Here is a 23,402-nt window from a genome sequence, read left to right as displayed (position 1 = left end):
ACTGCCACCATACAGCCAAAAACAACCAAAATCACAAGAGTAATTGTAAATTGGGGGGGCCTTGTCCACCCCAATTTATTCATGCTAGCTTTTAACAGCCCAACATTTTAAAACTATGTGGTGCTGCTGAGGGAGGGGAAATGTTACTTAGCTGAGATTTAAAAGTCACTACAATGACAACGGACGCTCCACGTCAAATGCGAGTGAGTCATGGTCTAATTGGCAAAGAAAGGGCCTTTTTGTTGCTGCTCGCTGGATTGAGAAGTGGGCAACTAGCAATCAGGATGGAGAAATTGTGTGTTGTGTCAATGTTAACAAGAGAGACAAATAGGACGCACAAATAGGAACACAGAGAGAGAGAGAAGAGAGCGCAAAGCAGGTGCATCACTAATGGCTTTTTAAAAAGGTTACAGCGCAGAGCTCTTCTTTTCTAATGGGGCTCCGGCTGTGCTCGAGAAGCAATTTCCGGAAAAGATAATGTCGAGAGAGTGCACGGTGTTCTGTGTGAGTGAGTGTGTATATGTGTGTGTTGTTGTTAACAAGAGTGACAAACGCAACACAAAGAGAGATGGCGGTCTGTGGGGGGGGCAGAGAAATTGGCTGTCTACATTTGTGCCTACAATTGTGCCATCATGTTGCATTTATTAGCTTGGTGACTAATGCTGCAAGTTGGTAAGTGAAGGTCACTGGTGGAACTTTTTTAATGCTCCTTTCTGCCTTTTACGCAGCTGGGAGGAACAAATCCGAATGTTCTGTTTATTTTTACAATTCCCAGAGGACCACTGAGTCGGACAAGTTGTCTGTAAGATGTAAACCAGCGTCACCTGCTGGTTACAGATACTCCCTACACATGGCCGGATAAAGTGGTTGAGCATTTTCATGTTGGCCGCTAGGAGGCAGTAATTCATCACTTGCAATAAACCGCCACACAAAGTATACAATCTACAAAAACATTTAAAAAATATTTTGGTTACTGCATGGTACAAACAAAATAATATATTTCCATCATTCTTGTATTTGATATATTGTGCGTAATAGACATCATTCTAAACGACAATGTTCCATTTTTGTGGTAACTGTGGTTTATTTTGCTAAGTACAAAACATACATTTAACATGAAAATACCATAATTTGGACCGTGTGTTGACACTATTTTTTTGTCAGACAAATTCCAACAGTTTAATGTAGGTAATCTGTGAGGTATAATACTGTATAGTGAGCACCCTCTGATACGATAGGGCAGAGGTTGTTTCTATTTTCTTTTCTTTTTTCCCATTAGTGGTGGACGGAAGCGGTCTTGGCAGGGATCGTTCAAAGAAAGGATCCCCAAGAGTGGGGTTCAACTTAAATGAAACAGGTTGCGCAATTAACAGTTGTGCTGTCGTTCAGTGTGCTCAGTAACACACACACACACACAGTTAAAAGACATAGTAGTGATGTACCTCTATTCTTTTTCTGTATCATTTTCTTCATTGGGGTCACAGGAAACTGGAGCCTATCCAAGTTGAATTTGACGGAGGCCAAGCACACCCCGGACTGGTCACCAAAGCACATTTAGACAAACACAGCCAGTCCTTTTGATTGTGAGCAGACGCAAAACACATTCCTCCACGTTTAGATGTAATCATATAAGTCAAAGTGTAAGAGAACCTTTCATTGATTGTACAAAACAGCTTGTTGGCATTACTTCTATATTCCGAGTCACTAGTTTCTATATGCTGGAATGAATTTGGAACAAAATGAAGAGGTCTTCAAGAAGACATCAGCAACAACAAAAAGTAGCGCATGATAGGCTGGTCAAATGGTCACAGTATCAAAAGAGAAACATCAGTAAACACACATGAAAATATCTTGTTAGCCTAATTCTCGTCATTTTTAACTAAAAAATGACCACTGCGCTTGCTAAAAATGTTTTTTTTCTCTCAGTCATAGTTCAAATATTCCTTAAACAGCTATGTGGTTGTGGTGTATAAATGTCCCTTCTATCACATCACTCAGTTCACAACACAATCAGATGACAGCTTGTCAAATGCTTAATGTGTGCTATGATTGACAAAAGTGTTTTCTGCCAGAATTGAATTCACTCTTACCTCCCCCGGCAACGTTGCATTTGAATTGATTGCAGGGGCTCGACAATATTCCGCCATTCCTTGGTTTGCATTAAAGGCAACGGCGGCTAATGCCAGATGTTACGGCTGTTACGGCTCCCATGCGGCCAATTTTGCAGAATCTCTGTGTGAAATAAGCTTTACAACAGGGTGTACATGAAGTTGACAAGAAATCATGGATGCACCTGGTCTTTAAAGTCTTTTTACATTTTAACAAATGTATCACAAATGAAAATACAAGTGAAAATTATTTCAATATAATTATTAGATACTACATGAAGTATGTCACAGTCACCTCAAACTTTTTTACTGGACTAATTCTAAGATGGAGAGCAGCACAGGAATGGGTTGAGTATGTTTGTTTTATTGGCACGCTCAGCCTTTAAGATACTGAGACATAATTTAATGTCAATTATTTTTTGAAATATTTTTTACTGCTTTCTTTATCAGATGTGCAGTGGAAAATGACCCAGTTTTAGTGACTTGGCCTAAAAATGATCAATAATCCACTCGAAACATTTTCTCTGTCTCTACCCCGGTGACGCATTACAATTAAACACTCTTCCACTCGATGTCAGAAGGTACACCTGTTGTCATGAATAAAACAGAATCGGACCAGCTAGACTGACCCAGATTTCACATTGAGACGACGTCATCATTATTCCAGTATTCTTTTTGTGATATTTTTGTTTAGTGGTGTGCTGTTAGGGTATTCTCAGGTAAAACAGACTCGGTAAAGGTTGGGAAACACTGTTTTTGAGGATAGAAAAATGTTTGTATTGTGTAATTTGTTGACATATAAATATCTCTTTCCACACTGTATTGTCCTGAGTGGTAGAAAAACATCTGAAGTGGACCATCCACTTCAGATGTATTTGTTGACATATAAATATCTCTTTCCACACTGTATTGTCCTGAGTGTTAGAAAAACATCTGAAGTGGACCATCCACTGGTCTTATTAGGCTTCGCTCCCGGTCCTCAAAGTGTTTGCTCCAATAAGTTTTGATCAGACTTGTTTTGGAGTCTCCGGGACATGGGGGTGATGTATTGCTTCAACACAACTGGCTTTAGTGAGCCTTACCTTGGCTCTTTTGCTCCTCGAGTGAGGAGACCGGGGGGGGAAAAAAGGAGTAACAGAAGTGGTCGCTGCCTTGTGACAGCTCGGCAGGCTGGCTCACGCCGCCGTTCTGCCCTTGGGCTTTCACACCTGCGTGGACTTCACCCGGCGGAAAGGAAGCCGCCCCCCGTGGTGGGCGGGACAGGGCTGGGTGGCGTCGTCGTCATCGGGCCGGTCTAGACTGAGCTGGTGAGGCACCTCCGCAAGGGGTGGTGCACGGGGGTGGGGTGCGGGATTGGCTGATGGTCATGTGATCTCAGAATATGGTAGCCCTGGAGCCTAAGGCAGAAAAAGATGGGGGAGGCAGCGACAGAGTAAAAGTAGGAACTTATTTACTCAAATCGTACCCGCTGCTGTAATTCCAAGAATGGCCCACCACTTGAATAAATAAATACCTCACCTCAAACATAAACAAAGATGTTTTTAAAATATTGGAGGAGTGAGGCACCATGCTGAAACATCGACACGGGAACAGGGATTCTAAATTTAGATCTTCTTCACCCACCCCTTACCTGAGGGTCACTTAACTTTTCAAGTGGACTCTCCACGCGGGGAAGAGTGAGCAGAGGTATCCCGGCCGGTGTTTCTAAAGGTTGAGGCGCTGGAGGCGGAGGGTTGGGCACTGCCTTTTGGGCTGGCTGGAAATTGTTGATCACACAAGACACCTAATGGAGGGACGTGAAAAGGAAAGAAGACATTAGAAACAAAATGGAGGAACAATCAGACATCCCTCCTCGCACCAAGAAGGCAGCGATGGCTCCTCCAGTGATGAACCCGGCCAGGACATCGCTCCAGTGGTTTCTGTGCTCCGTCACCCTCACCACGCCCACCAGCACGGCCAGCGACAACAGCACCAGGCACAAGGTCGGCTTGGTAAGACGGGTCCCCTTAGTGCGGAAAACCAAGGTCACATACATCTGGAATAAAAAGACATGGAAGGATGCAGACGTGAGGTACATTTATCACCACAAGAGGGCGCACTTGGCAATGGTTAACAAAACGGAACAACGTTCCTTTCCTCATAAATAAGGACAACTAGGGCAGATTTACTATTTCAGTTCTCATTTAATCATTTGCTATTGTGAATGTATTTGAATGGAAAATACTTGATGTTTGTTAAGAGAGCTATTCGTGCGTAAAAAGGTAATTAAGAAGTTTGTTGGCTATTCATGAAGCAAAACAATGGACCGTTTTCAGTGACTCTAATCAGAAAAAGGAATGATGAAGAAATCTTTAGTTACCACCGTGTAGATGGCTGAGTAAAAGCTGAGCGCCGCGTCTTTGGAGGGGAATGATTTGCGGGCGGATGCCACCAAGAAAGGGTTCCCCGTGCAGGCGCGTTGTTCTGTGATGTACTGCAGCGAGGACTGGCAGCCCAGCGCCGTGTAGTTGGGCTTGCAGGCGCTCAGGAAATGAGGCGTCTGGTTCCCGGTCACCACTTGACCCGCGTTGGCGAAGATGGTGGTCGTGAAGAGGCCAAAGGAGTAGACGCCTGCGATGCCACAGAGTTATTATAGACCTATTTAGCGATGGACAAAAATGGTGCAGCATCACATGCAAACAGATAATAAAACAATATACACAGGCGTACAATCTTTAAATTTCAACTTATTACAGTGGGCTAAAAATGAATTTCAATGGGGAAAGCTGATTTGTGATGTTTTGAGTTACAATCATGGTCACCGAATAAATGAATTAAAGATGATTTGTGATGCAAATGTTTTGCCTTATAATCACGGTCACTGAATGAATTAATTTAAAGTAACAACCAAAGGCTTTTTCTGCCTAGTCCTGCATGACTTTTAGCTTCGGTGCCAAGAAACGAAAGCCCCTCCCGTGTTCAACAAACGAGGCGGTTCTTATCTGCAAAAATGAGGACTGACCCAGAAAGCGTACGATTCTGCGGAGGAGCGGGTTGAAATAGCAGCAGTCTGCGGTCACAATGGTCTTCTCCTGAGCTGCCTCTGACTTGACAAAGAAACTGGTCACTTCTCCAATCAGAATCTGGGACAGAAAAGCAAGAAGAAAATAGATAAAGAGAGAAAGTCAATCAAATGGAGATACAATTGTGTGTTTAAACACTGATGACCCTCACGTACTATTCTGTCACTTTAATGTAGCGCACAGCAAAATTATTCATGAGTGTTCCTCCCCTATCTGCCTGGCAGCAATTGGCCTGCCTGAGTTTACTTTGCCTCGCTATTTGGCAGATTTAGTAACATTGCCAATCATTCACTCATCTCCTTGTACACTTTCATTTCACAAACTTCTCAGACTTTATCACAAGCAACACAGAACTTTTATGGAAAAATATGACGCCACAGTCACAAACATTTTCTATAGCGCCTGTCCTCATTAAGGTCACAGATTTTGGGAGAGAAGCAGGGAAATGGGTTGGAGACTGGAATTCCATAAATTATTCTCTTCCAGGCTTTGTGTTCATTAGGAGAGTGTATTGTTTGTGCAAAGCATCATATTAAAATAATACAAGTGGACACTTAATAGTCTGCCTCGCATTGATGGAAACTAATAAGCTGCTTGGCCTATCTTCTCACTTAGCAACTACTCAATTACAAGTCCACCACCAAGGCTTGCGGCGTTCGATTGCGAGGCCCCCGTCGAGTCGCCACTTTCCCGCCCCCCACTCCGCCATGTATTCAAAAGTAACTGTGTCAATACTCATCCTTTCTTATAGGCATCTAACTCAGAAGGTCACTTGTATCTGACACGGCGAGCAACCACCAACCATTACAATGAAAAAAGTAGATGTATTGACAGCCCTTGAATGAAAGAAAGAAGAAAGTTCTGGATAAAAGATTAAGACCTTTGAATTTGAGGCTGGATTTCTTGTTCTGCTTTTGTAACGTCTGCCTTCAAAATCAATCTCTTTGGTTTAAATGACGCCATTTCGCAGAGTCTTGCAAGCAGGTTGTTTCTGCCTCCTCCAATTTCCACTTTCTGGTAGCCCACTTGTGGCACATTTCACAAATAGAATGGAAAGGAATATGCTACCCGTCACCTTCCAGGTGCATTTTTGGGGGTCGTGTCAGATAGAATTGCCTTTATTTAAAACAAAAATGCTTCAAACTGTTTATTGCCACTCTGGATATTTAAACACAAACGGTGCAGCAACACATGTAGACAGACAATATAACATAATATATATAATCTCATGGTCATAGTGTGAGGTAAGTATGAATTGGCCTTTTAACAGATTCAAAGATTAGCAAGAGCTAAACACCCCTAACCACAACTTGACAAAAAGAACCACTTAAACTAATGAACCACTATCAGCATGTCAAAAAAAACCCTCTGCATTAATTTTTATGTTTTATTTTTATGCAGCACAATCTCGTATGGACTGATAGAAACGAGACTATGAAAATATTAAGATAAAATTGGAAAACAAGTACAGAAAACAATGTATGAAGAATGACTGACATGTTGTCGTCTTCTCCCAAAGAGATCAGAAGGTCTACCACACTGTGAAAGTAAGACTAAAAAAAAGTAGTGCTGGCTTTTTTTAGTTTTTTTTTTCTTTTTTCAATTAAGCATCAGCAACATTTGAGAATGTGACACGTCTAAAGGATGAAGTGAAGATGTGAGGATGTCTGTGGGAATATGCAACGCACAGTGAGAGAAGAAACTCCAAAGGATGAGTTGCTCCTAATTGGGTTGCTTTCATTTTTGTAGCTTTTGTGAAATGTAACTTTGCGAAAAGTGACTCCATTGTGCGGGTGTCTGTTGTCAAACCACAACATGTGGTTTGCAAGTACTACACAGCAAGGATTCAAAGGATAGTGATCTCTTCTATTTTTAGGTGAAGCAGCATGTGGCATTCTCGTTTTGTCATTTTGATTCAAGTTAATCTTCTTTCATGGAGGATAATAGGGATTGGAGAATATTTATTGTTGACAAACTGAAATTCTGAGAAAATTGACTATTTTAAATGGAAAAAGAAGTGTCTAAATGATTAATCGATTATCATAAATCATTATCAATTCGAAAATCGATCTCTAAGTAATTTTCTTTTCACTGTACTTGCAAGACATTTGTCCACTAGAGCTACAGGAGCGATTGACATAATCAATATTTTTTAAGTCAAATCCAGACGGGCAACGGGTGGAGCGTGGCGCGACCATCTGCAGATGTGTTTGGATCGTTCTCATCATCATTTACACCTCGGGCTTGTTGTGTGACGGCACTAAAATTAGATGCCAATTTACACCACAGAGGGTGAATTATATCCGTGGCGGTGTTAAATTCATTATGGACGGCTTTAGGCTGTATAATGCCGGTTTCTTTGGAAGCTCGTCGCATGTTTGCATGCTTGACGAATGTTGGAAAAGCTGAGCGAAAGTGGCAGAAAAGAGAGGAGTGTGCAAACTGCAAAGCCTCTGTAAATTGACATTGCAAGTTCAGCGCTAGCCTTTAAAAGGCACACATGCACACTCGGGCTGGTAACCATGACAATTGAGCTACAGCTCCATTATCATCACCCACATCCTCTTCTATCTGTCTCGCCCCGCTTTTAGTCACTTTGCCAGGGCAGCTTTGCCCGACTCTTTGCGGAAGAGAAAGTAGGCTACTGGAAACATTGTAATTATTTCGGTGTTTATTTCCCAGTCGCTTTTTCTTACTCTCGATTCCAACTCTCAGAGGAAGATTAGTTTAGTGTGAGGTATGACCTCATTCCTTTTCCTGTTCGCCTTGCATCTTCTCTTGCTCCTCCTGGAATTATCCTTCACTTCCTATAAAATGGTTGTGTTTTCATCAAGGGTTTTATGTTGGACCCTTGCGGGAAGAGCTAATCTTGCGCTGCTGTGAGAGAATTGGCGGATTAGAGGGCTCTCGTGGAGAGGGTGAAGTGGTTCTGATAGAGCAAAGAGCCGGCCGGACGGTCGGTCGGTCGGTCGGAAGGTAACACGGTTGCCCCTCTTCGGCTTCTGTCTCGCGTGATTGGCAGTGACAGGATAAAGCTGTGATTATCCGCAGCTAAGACAAACCTGCTGACAACACGGCCTGACTCAGAACATCGTTTTTTTTCTTCTTCGAATGGTTAATCACATCAACCACTTTATCTAGTAGAGGTCAAAGTGCGAGAAAAAAACATTTTGTTAAATTGATACCTCTCTTACAATGTCAATCAAACTACTTTGTAAGTATTTTTCATTTTCAACAAGTAGTAAAATCATCCTTATTTTATTTATCGTCATTTCCTTACAAGTTGAAATTACAGTCTCGCATTTGCTTGAAAAAGTCCACATTTCCATTCGTCTCTTTAATCCGTTTGTTTGACAAAGACATGACCTCATCCTCACTTCTAAACTTTCCCGAGGAGGGGAACATCATGGGAAGTGATCTTCTAAACAATCCACTGGCGAGAATAAAAAGACGTTTCAGTACGAGGCGCAAATCTCGTCTTCCACTCTGTAGTACATCCAAGCCTCTTCTATCTGTCCGTCGACAAGGGGGCTCCGTTATTCATCGACGATTGTCCCGAGACTTAGTAACATGCAAACTTCTGGATAAATTTGCATAATGTGTGTTGCAAAGCTGTGCAATCAACTGAAGAATGCCTCAGACGAGGATGATTGCCACGACCTGGCTTTCTATTGAGGATGCAAACTTGGCGAACGCACGGCGGGATTCAAAGATAACAGGAAAAGGCATGAGTTTCTGAATAAGTTAAATTTAGCATAACAACAAAGCAGACTGCGGGGGGAAATGACGGGAGCTATAATCACGCAAGGCAAGATGCATTGTAGCATCGACACACCTCATAATTGGAATCGTTTTGTGTATCCGCAGGAGCTCGGCCTCGCATAGTTATATGAGTAGGAAGATGTTAAACGGCAAATAAAATGGGGTTTTCCCTAATTGGCACTGTGAGCCGACGTGAAACCTCGTTTTATTTCTAAGCCATACTCATTATATACTAAATGATTTGTCGGAAGCCAATGATTGACCATGATAACACAAAACGTTGCCTGCGTTGCGAGATCATGTTTTGAAAACATTGTCTTAATAATATCAACAGATGCGACTACTCTTTTGTCTGAAAGATTTTTAATGTCTCAGCCAAAACAAACACACACCACCAGCAAAAAGTCCACATGATACTAATATTTCCAAAATGAAGTCTAAAGTGAACTGACAGAAATTCCAAAACAATTTTGCCATTGGCCAGAAAGATTTGGGCAGCTCAACTAACGACAGAGCCGAAATTCAAACCCTGAAGCTGAGAATTGTGAGGCTGACATGCTAACTAAGCGTCAACTGTGTGGCGGAATAGATTAAAATTTTGTGGCTTGCGTTTGAGGTGAGTTGAAGAATTTCATTTCAATGTACAGCGTGCTTTCCCGCCATCTAGTGGTAACTATAGGTAGTTACAAATCTTTTTAGTTTATTCACTAAATGCTATTTGCTAAACGCTGCTATTTGTGTCAGGGCTTGTTCCTAAGCCATGGCAGATTGCAAGAATTCTATTTAAAAAAAAAATATTATTCTCAAAATCTAAGAAAGTGCTGGTGTTTGTTTGACCTTGGAGGCCAAAGCAAATTTGCTCTCCAAAGCCCTCAAGAGGCCCTCTTTAACTCCACACTACGGTCGGTCGGCTCAGGCAGAAAATACCGAGGCATCCGAGCACAATGAAGCATTGTTTACGTCCTGCTTGGTCTCGAAGATATGACAGCGCAATTTTCATGCATCCGCAGCTCTCGCTAAATAAAACTTGGCATTTCTGGATGATATGGTTTGCCGCCATGATTCTCTACAATCTCCGCCGCCATGAAGATGCATTATGCATGAGGGCTCTTCGGCAGCTTTATCAGACGGCAACGCATAAACAGAGGAGAACTCTGTCCTGTTGTAGCTTTATTTTGTTTTTTTCGCATATTGTTTTCCTCATGGTAAAGTTGGTCTGTTTTGTGTGTTCCTTCAAAACTGCCCTTCTACGTTTCCGCGAGGTTCAAGAGGTTTATATATAGCCGCGTTAACACAGACTTCTCCAGGGTAAAAGCATTTAGCATTTTGTGTATGGAAAAAACATTCAGAAGTAACAACACCCCCCCCCCCCCCACACACACACACCATTTCAAACAGTCACACCCTCATTCTCTTCGAGTGTTGCACAGTATGAGTGCTTTGCCACATGCATCTGAAGCACGTAATCACCATTTGATCCATGATTGGCCAAAGGTTAATGACAACATTTGGCAGGCGAACTAAAGCAACGATAGTTCAAAGAGCAGTATGATTTGTGCAAATGGTATGATCTAAAATGCAAGTATAACTCATCAACTGCAATGAGATTCTGATGTCTTAAAATACAGCTAGCTAACAGAGAAACAGAAGCATAGCAGAGGGGATGTGCAGTGACAACCTACCACCCACTCACCTTTACCGAGCCACTGAAAATTTGCAGCATTATATCCAAGTAGCACACGAGTACCTCTATTTGCCTCTCGCTGACTTCCTCACTCTCATTCCGCATCACATACCGACAGTGACCTGCCTCTTATTTCCCTTACCTCACCACGTCCGTGCTCATCGGTAGTCATCTTTGTCGATATCAAATCTTTCGAATCATTTATTCACGCATCTCAGGCTGCTGACTGGTCTATCGACGCTGTTTTATGAATAGTCAATGTTAATCGGCAACAAATCGATTATCAAATTAACTTCCTTGTATTTTAATAACTGAGTAATTGTTTAGAGCTCTTTTTTTAACTAAAAATTGTCCAGATTTCCTGATTTTCATAATTCTTTGAATTCTATAATCCTTCATGAAAGCAGACTGATTTATTATTTGTGTTTAATAAAAAGAAGACATTTGAAAACATTAGATTTTTGGGGAAAAATAACAGCCACGAAAATTTCTTGTGTGATATTTCTAATCACTAAATAATACCAAATAAGCAAAAATAATGAAAAATATCTCTAGTCAAATGATTGAAGTAATTTGATATTCGTGACCACGGCACATAAATGATTGGCACTCGCATCTATCTGCAATCGCCTCGCACGTAAACCTCAGCAGTGAGTTCCAAAAAGCATTTTCAAAGATAAAGTTGGTTCATGTTAGCGGAGGAATGTCCTTTTGGTATCCATCACATAAAACACTGAGTCAGATTTGAGAGAGAAGTGAAATCTCGCTCTTGGGTTTTTTTTCTTTTCCTGCCCATGTTTGAACACACAGGCTTGTGGGATGATGCGTTTTTTTTTCCTGAAGCAAGAGTGAACGCAGATGCTCTTACTTTAAAAAAAAATAAACCTTCACACTCCAGGCAATCCGCTCCCACTCGGAGAAGCTCACATAGCCCCTCACAAATCGACTGCAAGCTCGGCTAACATAAATACACTGTCAAAAGTGCCATCTGTGCGCTAGCAAATCATTTAGAACATTTTCAGTGGAGCCTAAACTTCAATCTTAAATGTAAACAAAGAGACACGACAGGCAGGCATTATGCTGACTGTCAACTCCTCTGCGTTTGTGACAAGGCATTTTAACTCTCATTGTGCTAAGTGACTGAATAATTATAGTCGCCATCAACTGAAGAAAGGAATCGACAAAAGTATTGGGACGTGTGGTTGTTACTCCTACAGAAAGACTGGATGAAATAAAGCTGAAGCCCAAAATTGTTCTACATGATTTAGAGTTTACTGCGTCAGTCAAGATTTTCCACATTCAACACTACCAACTATTCGCTTTTGGATTTTGAAAGTTAAGAGGCTTTAGCCAAACTTGATTGATAAATAAATTGATTGACAAGGGCACGATCAGCTCAGTCTGTAAGTGACGATCATAAACCAAAAGTTGGACAATTTTTGTTATTAATTAATCAACTGTGTGAAACAATTTGGTGCCACGTCTGACCTCTCGCTTTTAGGCATAACTAAATTGTCAACTGTGGGACAAAACCAAGCAACATGGTGAAAGAGAAAGATTGTGGTTTCTGACTTCCTTCCAGATCCAAAAATGTGCATGTTAGGTTAACTCAACTAGGTGAGGTTAACTCTAAATTGTTCATAGGTATGAATGTGAAAAACTATTTGTCCAGGGTACATCTCATTTCTCGCACTGAGCACATACCGTGTCCCAAGACTTTTGATCATAAAGCTTTGATTCCAATGATTTACTTTACCAATTGCAGCAGCAAACAAAATGACTTAATGAGCGCACTTGTTTATAATCTATTTGAGAGTGTGTCCATGAAAGTACACGCGCACACACAGGCGAGAGCGTGCGTAATGTTCCGTAATGTCGCAGCGAGGCAACCGTGTCGTAACGCCACTTTACTGTAGGACATCAAAGAGACAACAAGCCCGAGGGGACAAGGCAGACATGGAGACACAGCTTTGATGAGGATGTGCAGATGTTTCATTATTAATAATAAGCCTGCGTGTAGCTGGGGAAGTGTAACTACACTTTGGATTTATTTCTCATTGACTGAGCGTTTAGTTTTGGAGTGGTTCAATCCTTACAAGTAAAACATAAAAGACAACGCTAAACTCAAAAGTGGATTGAAATTATGAGCAAGGAATGACAACCCTGTTGGGTTAATTCTTCATGTACGCCATTTGACGAAATGCAGCACTGAGAAAAAATGTGAACAGCCAAGTTGTCTTCCCAAGCTAGCTGCTATTTAGCCAGTAGCTAAATGGATAGATGGAGACTTGTATGGCAGTTTATGGCTGAGGCATGTCATCAGTGTTTAACATGTTTATGGCAGGAGAGATAAATTAATATTGTGTCAAAATTAATAGGTAACCGTGAACATTTCCTGTAATGGTTTTAGTACGGAGGGTGGACATTTTAAAAAATTTGTCCAGACAAATTGAAGGGAGACCATGCAGTGTCACGGAAAGCGTGTGACTTTGAGTATTCAAGTTACAAAACAAATAAAGCCGTGTTCGATTCTGTTCTGAAGCTGCGAACAGACACACTCTGCGCACTGTGGCTCTCGAACTGCACCGCGGAGGATGATTTCAGTTGCCGGTTGCCATGGTTATGACACGGCACGCATGCACACAGAGAGAAGCGAGACCACGAGGACGCACACCTACACACGTCGCTCCTCGCTAAAAAACCACAAGCGCCATGTGCATGAGGGGAACTATGAATCGCTGTGTGTGTGCGTCACACATTTTTGACACCTGTGGAAGCGTGGCATCTTCGCTGATGGATACTGACTCACCGTCACAGTCGGGATGGCCGTAACCAGGGAGTAGACGAGCACAGGAGGCGCCTTGCTGTAGTCCTCCGGTCCCGGGTACGGCTTGGAGTAGGCTTTGTCGAAGCAGAAGAAGCCCTGAACGTGCACGGGGAAGGTGTCCGTGTACTCAAAGTAGTACGCCAGCAGCACAGTCCCCGCCATGATGACCAGCTGGAAATAAAACATATTGGTTCCAGCTTTAGGGTTCGGATCTGCTCAAAAAAAAAAAAGTGAAACCTCTAAAATCCTTCACGGCGCAAAAATGATGGATCCCTCCGTAATGTGTCAAATGAATCAAGTGTGCGTGGAGAGATAGCGAGGGAAGAGGAGGAGGGGGAGGGCGGGAGTAAGCGATGAAGTCGGCAGGAGACAAATCAGGAGAAATACGTATCGACGAGCGCTGATAAGAGCCGGAAAGGAAGAGATAGATGCCTTCAGCGAGCGTGAGCGGGCAGAGAAACACATTAATGAGGAGGGAAAAAAATACTTTTTGAAAGAGGAGGAGGAGGACAGGAGAGGAGGAAGAGAGGGATGAAGCACAGATGGCACAAATAGGAGCAGAGAGGTTCGGAGAAGACGAAGCAGGACGTGGACGGAAAAGCGTCTTGGATCTGAGTAAAGGGGTCGGCGGGATTACACGCTTGCGTGACCTTTCTGCGTAGCCCAACTTATTCAAGCGCACTGGTGAGCTGCTTTTAGAAAACACCAGCCGCACATTATGCACGAGAAGCCGTCAAGCATGAAATATGACCTTTTTAGCAAACGGTCACAAAGCATAAAATCAACACTGACGTAAGTGCATGCAAAAAAAAAAAAAAAAAAAAAAAAGGCGCAATTCGTCGCAAGCGAAGCAGATGCGCTGAATATTCATTTGCACTCCAATTATTATCAAAACACTAATTCCTATACGCATATAACACCCTCCCACCTTCCTGCGCAAGTGTTCTAATTCGATACGTGAAGATTTGTCTGCTGGCGAGGAAGAATTTAAAAAGTAAGCTCCCAATCTGTCCCCCTACAAAAGCAAGAACTTTAAAAACAGTGACCTTATAACCACAGCTTCGTGTTTGTCGTTACAAATTTGGAATATAATTACCATAATAACCTGGCAACATAATTGGCATTTAAGATAATATGGGACACACATGTATGCTGATTTTGTACTTATTTATTCATTCGGCGATTTCAAGCCTCCATCAAAGCGACCGCCTCATTCATTATGGAGATGAAGGGACCCGCTTTACTTAACACTCACTCAGCCTCAATATGGAAGTGCAACGGTGGTCTGATTCACTCGTTACTGTATGTTTTTTTTATTTTATTTTTTTTATACAGAAGAGGCATTCGCCGACAAGTCATTTTATGAGAGGAAAGGCGTAGCTCCTGTAAATGTTGAATGTGTCATTAAAAATGAATGATGAAATTTTGGGTGAAAAATTGTGAATCTGTGGGATATTTTTGAAACCCCTCACGAAATTTTTGGAATACGTTGAAGGTGGAACGATAAAAAAATCGGTTGAAAAATATTGCATAAATTAAATGCCAAAAAAAGTGTGAGGAATAAAATAGAAGAAGAAGAAGAAGAAAGTTAATGGAGTAGAATAACATGTGTGAAGGCCATCAGCCTTCGGACAATAAATAAATAAAAATACAGCGGAACCTCAAGTTGCAAACCTAGTTCTGTGAGCCCATTCGTAACCTGAAACGTTCATAAATAGAGGTAACGTTTCCCATTATAATAAAGAGAAAAGTGATTAATCTGTTCCAGCAGCCCCAAAACTTAGTAGTAAATATAATTACTTTTTTTCTAACAATTTTGTGGTTAAAAATAAACATCATGCAGACATTGCCCGCTCACCAACATCACCACTGGAGCATTTGTATGAGCACAAACACAGCATGAAAGGTGACCACCGATCTAGAGCACCAAAGTAGGAGATTCATGGTTGCTATGGCAATGTCAGGAATCCTTTCATCATTCGAGCAAGCGCACCTTAAAGAAGACTTTCAAGTAATTCAAATAAAATACGACGATAAATCTTTGCTTTAAAACGTGTAATCACAAAAGACGCGAGCGCTTGTCTGAACGTGCTAGCAAATCTCACAAACACCCCCGGCTTCTCGTTTATATATAGGCCAACATTATCAAGCGGCTTTTTCCGTGGCCTTCTCCCATGCTTGTCGCCTTGGACATGAGTTCTGACTGCGTGGGATCGCCCGTGTGTGTTTTCAGAGTGAGCATGTCTGTGGGCATGTGGGTGCAGTCTGAAGAGGAACTACAGAAGGCGCGAGGGAGGGATGGCGAGAGAGCAAAGTGTAGGATGGCTGAGAGAAAGATTTACATTGTTTAACCAGGATGGCGTTCCCAGCGGAGGTATGTCACGTCGTTTAGCATCTGGTTTTACATTTCATAAGCATAATAAATGTCTGATCTAATTGACTATGCTGTCAGTCTAACCGTTTCACCTCCACTTGGACAAAAAAAAAAAAAAACGTCTTCTGCTATGCAGACTCATTTGAATATTCATAAAGGTCATGCTGATGATTTCTAATTGACGTCGAGTCACCTAGGACTTGGATTTGCATAAAAGTCATTCTCAAAGGTGTAAGAACAAATGACAACTGCTGACAAACTCAGGCCAGGTCAAAGTGGGTCAAGGTGGGCTGTCAGAATGCTTTGCGGCATTTATTAGTTCAATCTGGTCTGTAAAAAGTTGTGACCTCAAGAGAAAGGGCAAATGTTCACATGTTTTTTTTTCTTTATTATTTTTATTATTATTGGGGAAAACTCAAAACGTTTCTGGAAGGTTAGCGTATCACAAGCTGGCTGCAATGTTTGGAAAAAATGTTTACCAAGGGAACTAATAAAATATCACAAAATACAACGTATGAACATGTTTGGTTAGTTTAAAAGGAACTGAACAGAACGCGAGTAAAATATTCAATATTGTCAGCTCTTAACGTAGCTTCAGTCAGCTGATTTTGGAGGATGACCCTCCTTTGACTGGCCTAGTAAACTGAAAGGATTATTCTATCACGCAATTAAGATTTAATGAGCATACCTCTCAACTTCAAAAGCAGCAAAAAGCAAAGGAATCAAAGTGACGGTTGTGACAGGGGAAAAAAGGAGGCAAATCCCCCCCTTTAAAGCCTTTTCACTGTACAAGTGTAAAATAAAATACGGCAATAATAGCGTGCTATGGGAGCAAAGTCTCTTGAGCCCAAAACGAGCGAGTTTTTACAAGGTTCCTCCCTGGAGCCAGATGGCAAAGGAGTCAACAAGCTGACAGAGGGCGAGGAGATGTCTGTGGGTGCCTGTGTGAAGACGGAAATGCACCACGTGACAAACCTTCATTCAAAAGCACTATTTTGTGAGATTTTAGCTTTTAAAATATTATGCAGGTGGATGATGAAAGCACACGGCTACTCAAAAGGCGCACATCTTAGTGGTTAGCGCGCCCTCTAGCGTCCAGAAACTGTATCACAACACAATAAACAAAGTGGAAACAAAGATTGCATGTCCACTATTTTCCCTTGTTTTGTTTCATGTTTATCAATTACACTGATAACAATCAATGTTTACATTCTAATCTATAAATAGATCACTCTAGAATAGCCCATACAGAGTTCATTGTGTATTCAACGGTGATAAGAAGATACGTATCAGATATGACAATACCATCCATCCAAAGTGGTAACAAGTGGAAAGATGGCAACTATCGAGTGTTAGCTTGTTAACTAACACTCTCGCCATCCTCACGACAACCAAGAAATGGTAGCACAGCACAATGTCATATAATGCGGGAATGAGCACAGACTGTATCTTTATGCACGTTTCATATCATCCATGTGAATGCACAAAATGAAAAGGCAGCTTGATTATGGTGTGAAATGTTTGATTAAATGAGCAGGGAAATGAGCTCCAGAGATTAATCATGGGTATATTTTAATACACAAGCGTGCAGCTTCCACTCATGCCTCTTTCATCTCGTTGGTATGAATTCTACTTGGGGGAGGTTAGAGCTGCAACATTTAGTTTTTTTTTTCTCGTTTGGTAAACAGAATATGCAAGAAGGAGCTTTGTTAGTGAGTGTATCTGGAAAAACTGTGAGTTGAAATTTGTTGAGGGCGGATGCTTGGCAAGAAACAGACCATTTTTTTGGAGGGAGGCGGGGGGCGGGAAAAAAGAAGCAAACACACTCCACCAAAGTCTTGCCTAGAGGTAAAAGATGTACGGAGGCAGAGTCAATCTGGCGAAGGAATGAGGATGAAATGTGCAAATGTAAAAGGAAAGGAAGCTGTTTTGTTGTCGCGAGCTGTGTGCCCGATGTAGCTTGATAACCGGGATGCTATTTATAATTGCTGCAGTCAGTGCTCTGCTGAATTCACGACAGTGATCGAGAAAGTTGCTCAAGACACCAGCACACCTTGGGTCTGCATGCTGAGGGCTCAGTGGGAGCCTAACGGATGATGTCAGTAAAAAAGGCACAGATAAAAAAAAATCAAAAAATGGAAGGACAGTCATTTCTAACGTTTTCTTTTTTTTTTTGGGGCACCATAGCTTGATTTTGTGTAAAGATGTATTTTGACGGAGTGGCAGAGAAACGAAGCTCATTTAAAAATACAACTCACAATTATGCAGAATCGACATTTTGGTAGATGCTGGGACACAGATTCTAAATGGTGTGAATCGGAATAGTTGTGGATGCAATCAATTCTACTTGACATTTTTATCAAAAATGTTTTTAGGGATTGGACTCCGTCAGATTTCAAAAAGATGTTTCACTTTTTGTGAGGTCTGAAAGTATTCATATTTTTTTGAAAGCGTCAAAGGCAGGCTTTCACATTCAATTTTAAAACATTGAGCAAATGGGGGAAGAAAAATGACGACTCAGTGAGAATAAAACAGCGGCTTCAAAACGAAAAGTTTGAGCGCAAGATAAAATGTGCTATCTAAGATAGTGGCAGACAAGCCTCGAGACAAGAAGCGATAACGAAATGGAGAGCGGCCGACAGTGGATTTTAGAAAGATTCAGAAACTGGTGAAAAGCGTCAGAGTCAGCAGAGCAACACTGTACTATAGAAAGAGAAATAGCAAATAGGTAATGAGATGATAATGTAACAACTAAGGAGTGAGCGCCCTGCGGGGGGAGCCATGTTACACAATGCTGCTTCAAAAAGAACTATGAACAAAAAAAATCACTTTCATTGTGTTGACCAAAGCAGAACGCTCCTAACAAACTGTGACATGTGGCATGAGGTGGGCACATTGACAAGCCTTTCGTGACTAGGGAAGGCAAGCGTGGGGGAAGGGGAAATGGAGAGCTCCAAAAGGGTTTACATTATTACTCAGGGCAATGAGTGCTGGAGAGCAATGACACTTGATGGATCTCGGATCTGTCGGGAGAGACCGACTGGGGAGAGGTTGAGAGGCTGTCAGAGAGAATAACAGGCGATGAGAGGCGTATCAGTGAAGTGTTAAAAAAAAAAAAAAAAATCATTTTATCTCCAAAGGATGTCAAAAAGAAGCCAATGTGAGAAAATAAGGAGGGAAATAAAAGCAATCGGAAGATGCTGGCTGAACCTGCGGGGATTGTGAGATATTTGTGCGGCTTTAACGAAGGTGTGGCGGGTTGCACAATGAAGCTATTAATGTGTGCGCGGCACAAGAAAACACGTGGGGGGTGCAAAAAAAAAATTTCAATTTGTTTTTTTCCGTTGCTAGCATTCTCATGACCACCTGCTTTTAATCATTTTAAAATAAAACAATAATTCAACACCTGCAAAATTAATAATGTTTCATTATTTGCTTAGTCTAAATCAAATTAATCTAAAATTTTGCAGTATCCCAAAACTGCATTTCATTTACTGATTAGTTCAATTCTATCGTCTTTTATATCCATTTATTTATCTGACGACCCACACTTTTCTTCTCAATTCTTGAATTGCAACACTTTGAATAATTTAACCTTACATTGCTGGTCACAAATTGAAGGAGTCGAGAACAAAGCTCATCCAGCTGATTGTGGCATAGGCTCCAAGGACCTGCGGGCGTGTATTATGTTTGCAGCGGCACGGGCTAATTGGGTTTCATTTCTAATTAGGTCAATTAATTAGGGAATGCAGCCGATACCGCGAGCGCTCCATCAGGTCATTTGAGGATTAGGCAAAGAGGAGGTGGGAAGAAAGTCGCGGAGGATTACTTCAGTGAAGGTAATTCTGACACAGATAGGGTTTCCCCTACTAAAGAGATTCTTCTTTTTTTTCTTTTTTTTTTTTACATTTGAATAAATATGAATTGTCAATTTGCCAATATCACCAATCATAAAGCAGTCTCATCTGCTGAAAATCTGTGATGATGTCTGTGATGATATCAAAGTGAATGCCTGAAGACTTCCTCACCATCCCTACTGCCAAATATCCATGACAACTAGGACAGCTTCGGTTTTGTTATTTGAAGAAGAAAAAAAAAAAAAGGCCGTTCAGTAACACGTTAGGAGTACGGCAGCATCAGTTACCATAGCGATGCTTCCAGCTGAAAAGCAAACCATTGCCATGACAGCCAAGATTTCTTGGTGTCATTGTACAAGCTTTAAAATAAAAAAGAAATACATTTTTGTGTTTTCTTAATTAGCAACCAGAACATTCTTTAAAAAAGAAAAAAAGTCTCAAAAGTCACACCAAAATGTCGTCACAAGAGCATCAAGACCTTAAAAGCCTAATGACAGTGCATCTTTTCAAATCGCTTAACACTATGGCAAAACTTTAGAAAACTAAAATTGACAAAAACACTGCATTTATTACATTAAAAAAAAAACAACTGCATTTGACAGACGTAAAAGAGTCTACAGGATGCGACTGAGCCAACTTGTAAGTGCCTTGGCTAATTTAATCAAATCAATCACATCTTATGGGAGCCAGTGGACTGAATAAAAATTCAGCTAATTCTACCACTTTCCCAGCTGATGCCCATTGTTGTTTTTAATCCGCCTTAAAACGCTTGTGAAGTGACAGAAGAAAGAAATATGAAACCAAGTGGAAGGAACGGGAGATGAATATGCAAATGCAAATATATGCAAACGATTCATTGGTCCATCAGATACGGATGGATTATTTTCTTGAAATGCTTTTCTTTCTATGTGAGTTGTATTAAAAGTAGTTTGTTTGTAATTTGGATCCGGTTATGCTCAAATTGGATAAATTGTGAGCTTCAAGTACAACCTCATCATAATGATGACTCGTAATTTTCCAAGGCACGGTCTTACAGCATTAAACAACATCTTGGCGAAAACCGTGTTGTATCACCCCTCCTACATGGCGCATACCTAATTAGGAGCATCTGTCAAGAGTTACATTTAAGAAGACAGCCTCAAACTGTTTTGCAGAGCTCCTCATGCATACGGCATAGAAGTTTAAAATTAAAATAACCCCAAAAGTGTCATCTGAGTGAAGGTCACGAGTCTCACCTCTACAAAGAGGAAGCATGGCACAATATAGGTGCTGGTCTTTTGATAGCTGCTGTCACCGAGAAGTTTCATCTCCCGCCTTTGGCTTGCCAGCCTGGTGTCAATCATCTGGAAAGATGGATGGAAAAGCTTCAGTTCACTTGATTAGTACAGCGGGAGTCAAATGAGTCAGCGAATTAGGGGAATCAATCAAGAATCCCAAATCTGCACCACTACCACAATTAAAATGGTGCAAATTTGGCACTTCAATTATAGTGATTTTATTAAATCGAACCGCAATTCTAAAAATACAAATGTCTCATAACTAAAATGAAAAAATATTTGCTTAATTTATTATCAATATTTCATAAGTATAACTATTTGATTGTTGCTGAAATAGAAGTGCTATTTTACATTAGCCCATCTATTGCAATTCCCATGATATGTTAGCATGAAGCTAGCAGACAAAGTTCTGTTCATGGTTATGGCAGCAAAGCTCTGTGATTCAAACTAAATAGACTGGCAATTTGTGGTGGTCGGCAAGAACATGTACCTTCTCATTTGGAGATCTGCCAGACTGCACAATTAGGTGAGTCAGAAGCGAGAAAAAACAAAAAAAAGCACAAACTGTTGGAGATTCAGATATATAAATAAAAGAAACACATTGGCCGTTTCTAATTTCACAACTAATCGATTGATTTAAGGTTTCCACTGCCTTAGGAAACAAAAGCACCACAGTATAATTGATCCTCCACTGTGCTTAAGTGTTGGCCAATAAATTGATTGATACACAGTGGTAGATCATGAACCACATGAAAGACTCTTTTTTTTTTTTTTTTTGCATATGCCTAATCAGGTGCGGTGTGATGTTAAAAAACAAAAGCCTGGTTTAAAAAAAGATGAGAGGGACAAAAAAGTCATGCTGCAGACATTGAGAGAGAGAGAGAGGCGCAGCAGCAGGGAAAAAATAGCAAGATAAAACGGTAACACTTGAGGGGAAACTGTGCCACTTCCAAGAAGTCCCCCTACGTGGGACAAAAGAATGAATTGGAGGTGACAAGAAGAAGGCCATCTTTGAAAAATGGAGGGGTTCCTCACATGAAAAGGGACAGTCTCAGCTTTGTAAAAAAGGGAGAACATCTCAAAGATGATAGAACTTCAAAATCAGGCCACCAGCAAAAATTCAATAGTCTCATTTATATTTTGCCTCCTCACATTTGCTTATCTCCACAATGACGACAACTTTAGAGGATATATCTTCTGCCGCCATGCCAGCCCTCACACCGATCGATTTTCGTTGCCGTTGAGAAGAATTACAAAGGACGGAGCACCTGAGCACCAAAGATAGGAGTGAATGAATGTTGCAATTTAAGTTCCTTGGTCTGTCGCAGTCTTTTCAGTAAACTCGTGTACTGTATATCACCGAATGTAGATTTCTTTTCTTCGGGTTCTGGTCTTTGTAATGGAAATTGGGTTGTGCTTTTGTGCCAATTTTCCCATTGTGCGGCATCTAATCAAATCCCAATTAGTGGTGGGTAAGTACCACTACCGATTATCGGTACCGATATCAGCCTTACCAGATATTGGTACCGATACCAGTATCGGTACTTGCGACGCCATCTTTCACGATCAGGAACTAAAAATTGAGAAAAATAAAAATAAAAATGTCGTGACAACTCATTTATCCAAAGCCGAGTGGACACATCATATCCGCTATCAACATTCAAGGTCGTAGCTGTTCATTTGTTGATTTTGCAGGAGCTAGATGAAGAGATCTGTTCTCACTCGAATGTTCCTGTTGGGCCACAAAAGTCCTTCGAAGGTTTCCTCTCAGGTGAAGGCCTCGTTTGTATCAAGTAAAAGACTTACTGGCTGTATTAAGGCAAGCCATCGCCGAGGCTTTGGGTTGGCTTCGAAGCGATTGAATCAAGGTTGTTTCACAAAGAGAGGTGAACCACTTACTGGTGTGAATCACATTTCGCATTGGAAGAATCAGCTATCTTACCGTTCCAGCAGAGAACGCTCCTTTCAGGTAAGGAAACCAATTTAAAGCCCGTGAATGGTTTGTAATTTGATATGTGAACCACAACAGAGCTCATTTTTCCAGCTGTTGGAAAAGAGGTCACATAGATCTGAAGCTTTCACCTTGGCTGAGTAGCAAAGTTTATAATGATGCTCTGTGCACAAATTAAATGACGTATATTGCACTCACAGCAGACAAGAGTTACGGGGCTCATTAGTCAAGCTCTCGGATCTTAAACTTAGGCGCCCCGATTTCCCCTTTACAGTATTTCATTCTGCCTCACGGGGGATACTAATTTTGCCTGTGACTTTATTCACTATTATTCGAGCTGAGCCTCATTAAGATTTTAATGAGTTAATAGCATTCACTGAACCTGTGAGGAAAAAAACTTGCAATGACAAAAGAGTGTGCGGAGATTACGCTCGCTTGCCACTTTACAGGAACGACCGAGAAACAAAACGACATGTTGCAATTTGACCGCCAGTAAATAA

The 23,402-nt window shown here is 41.2% G+C and overlaps 1 protein-coding gene across 3 annotated transcripts in view; it reads right to left on the bottom strand.

The window, feature by feature from the left end:
• Positions 1-1,059: 1,059 nt before the first annotated feature.
• plppr2b (phospholipid phosphatase related 2b) overlaps positions 1,060-23,402 on the bottom strand; it is a 25,016-nt gene continuing 2,673 nt past the window's right edge. For 2 of the 3 annotated variants that reach the window (XM_037274862.1, XM_037274774.1), the window contains 7 exons: positions 20,910-21,017; positions 13,426-13,614; positions 5,110-5,230; positions 4,468-4,718; positions 3,967-4,143; positions 3,755-3,891; positions 1,060-3,505 (listed from right to left, as the gene is read on the bottom strand). In XM_037274862.1, the coding sequence (XP_037130757.1) occupies positions 3,403-3,505; positions 3,755-3,891; positions 3,967-4,143; positions 4,468-4,718; positions 5,110-5,230; positions 13,426-13,614; positions 20,910-21,017 (1,086 nt within the window). In that variant the 3' untranslated portion in view covers positions 1,060-3,402. Of the gene's footprint in view, positions 3,506-3,738; positions 3,892-3,966; positions 4,144-4,467; positions 4,719-5,109; positions 5,231-13,425; positions 13,615-20,909; positions 21,018-23,402 lie in introns of all 3 variants that reach the window. The other variant, XM_037274959.1, reaches the window with a different exon arrangement.

The sequence above is a fragment of the Syngnathus acus genome, chromosome 1 (genome assembly GCF_901709675.1).
Source record: "Syngnathus acus chromosome 1, fSynAcu1.2, whole genome shotgun sequence".
Classification (NCBI taxonomy): Eukaryota; Metazoa; Chordata; class Actinopteri; order Syngnathiformes; family Syngnathidae; genus Syngnathus; species Syngnathus acus.
This window is presented reverse-complemented; position numbering and strand designations above follow the sequence as displayed.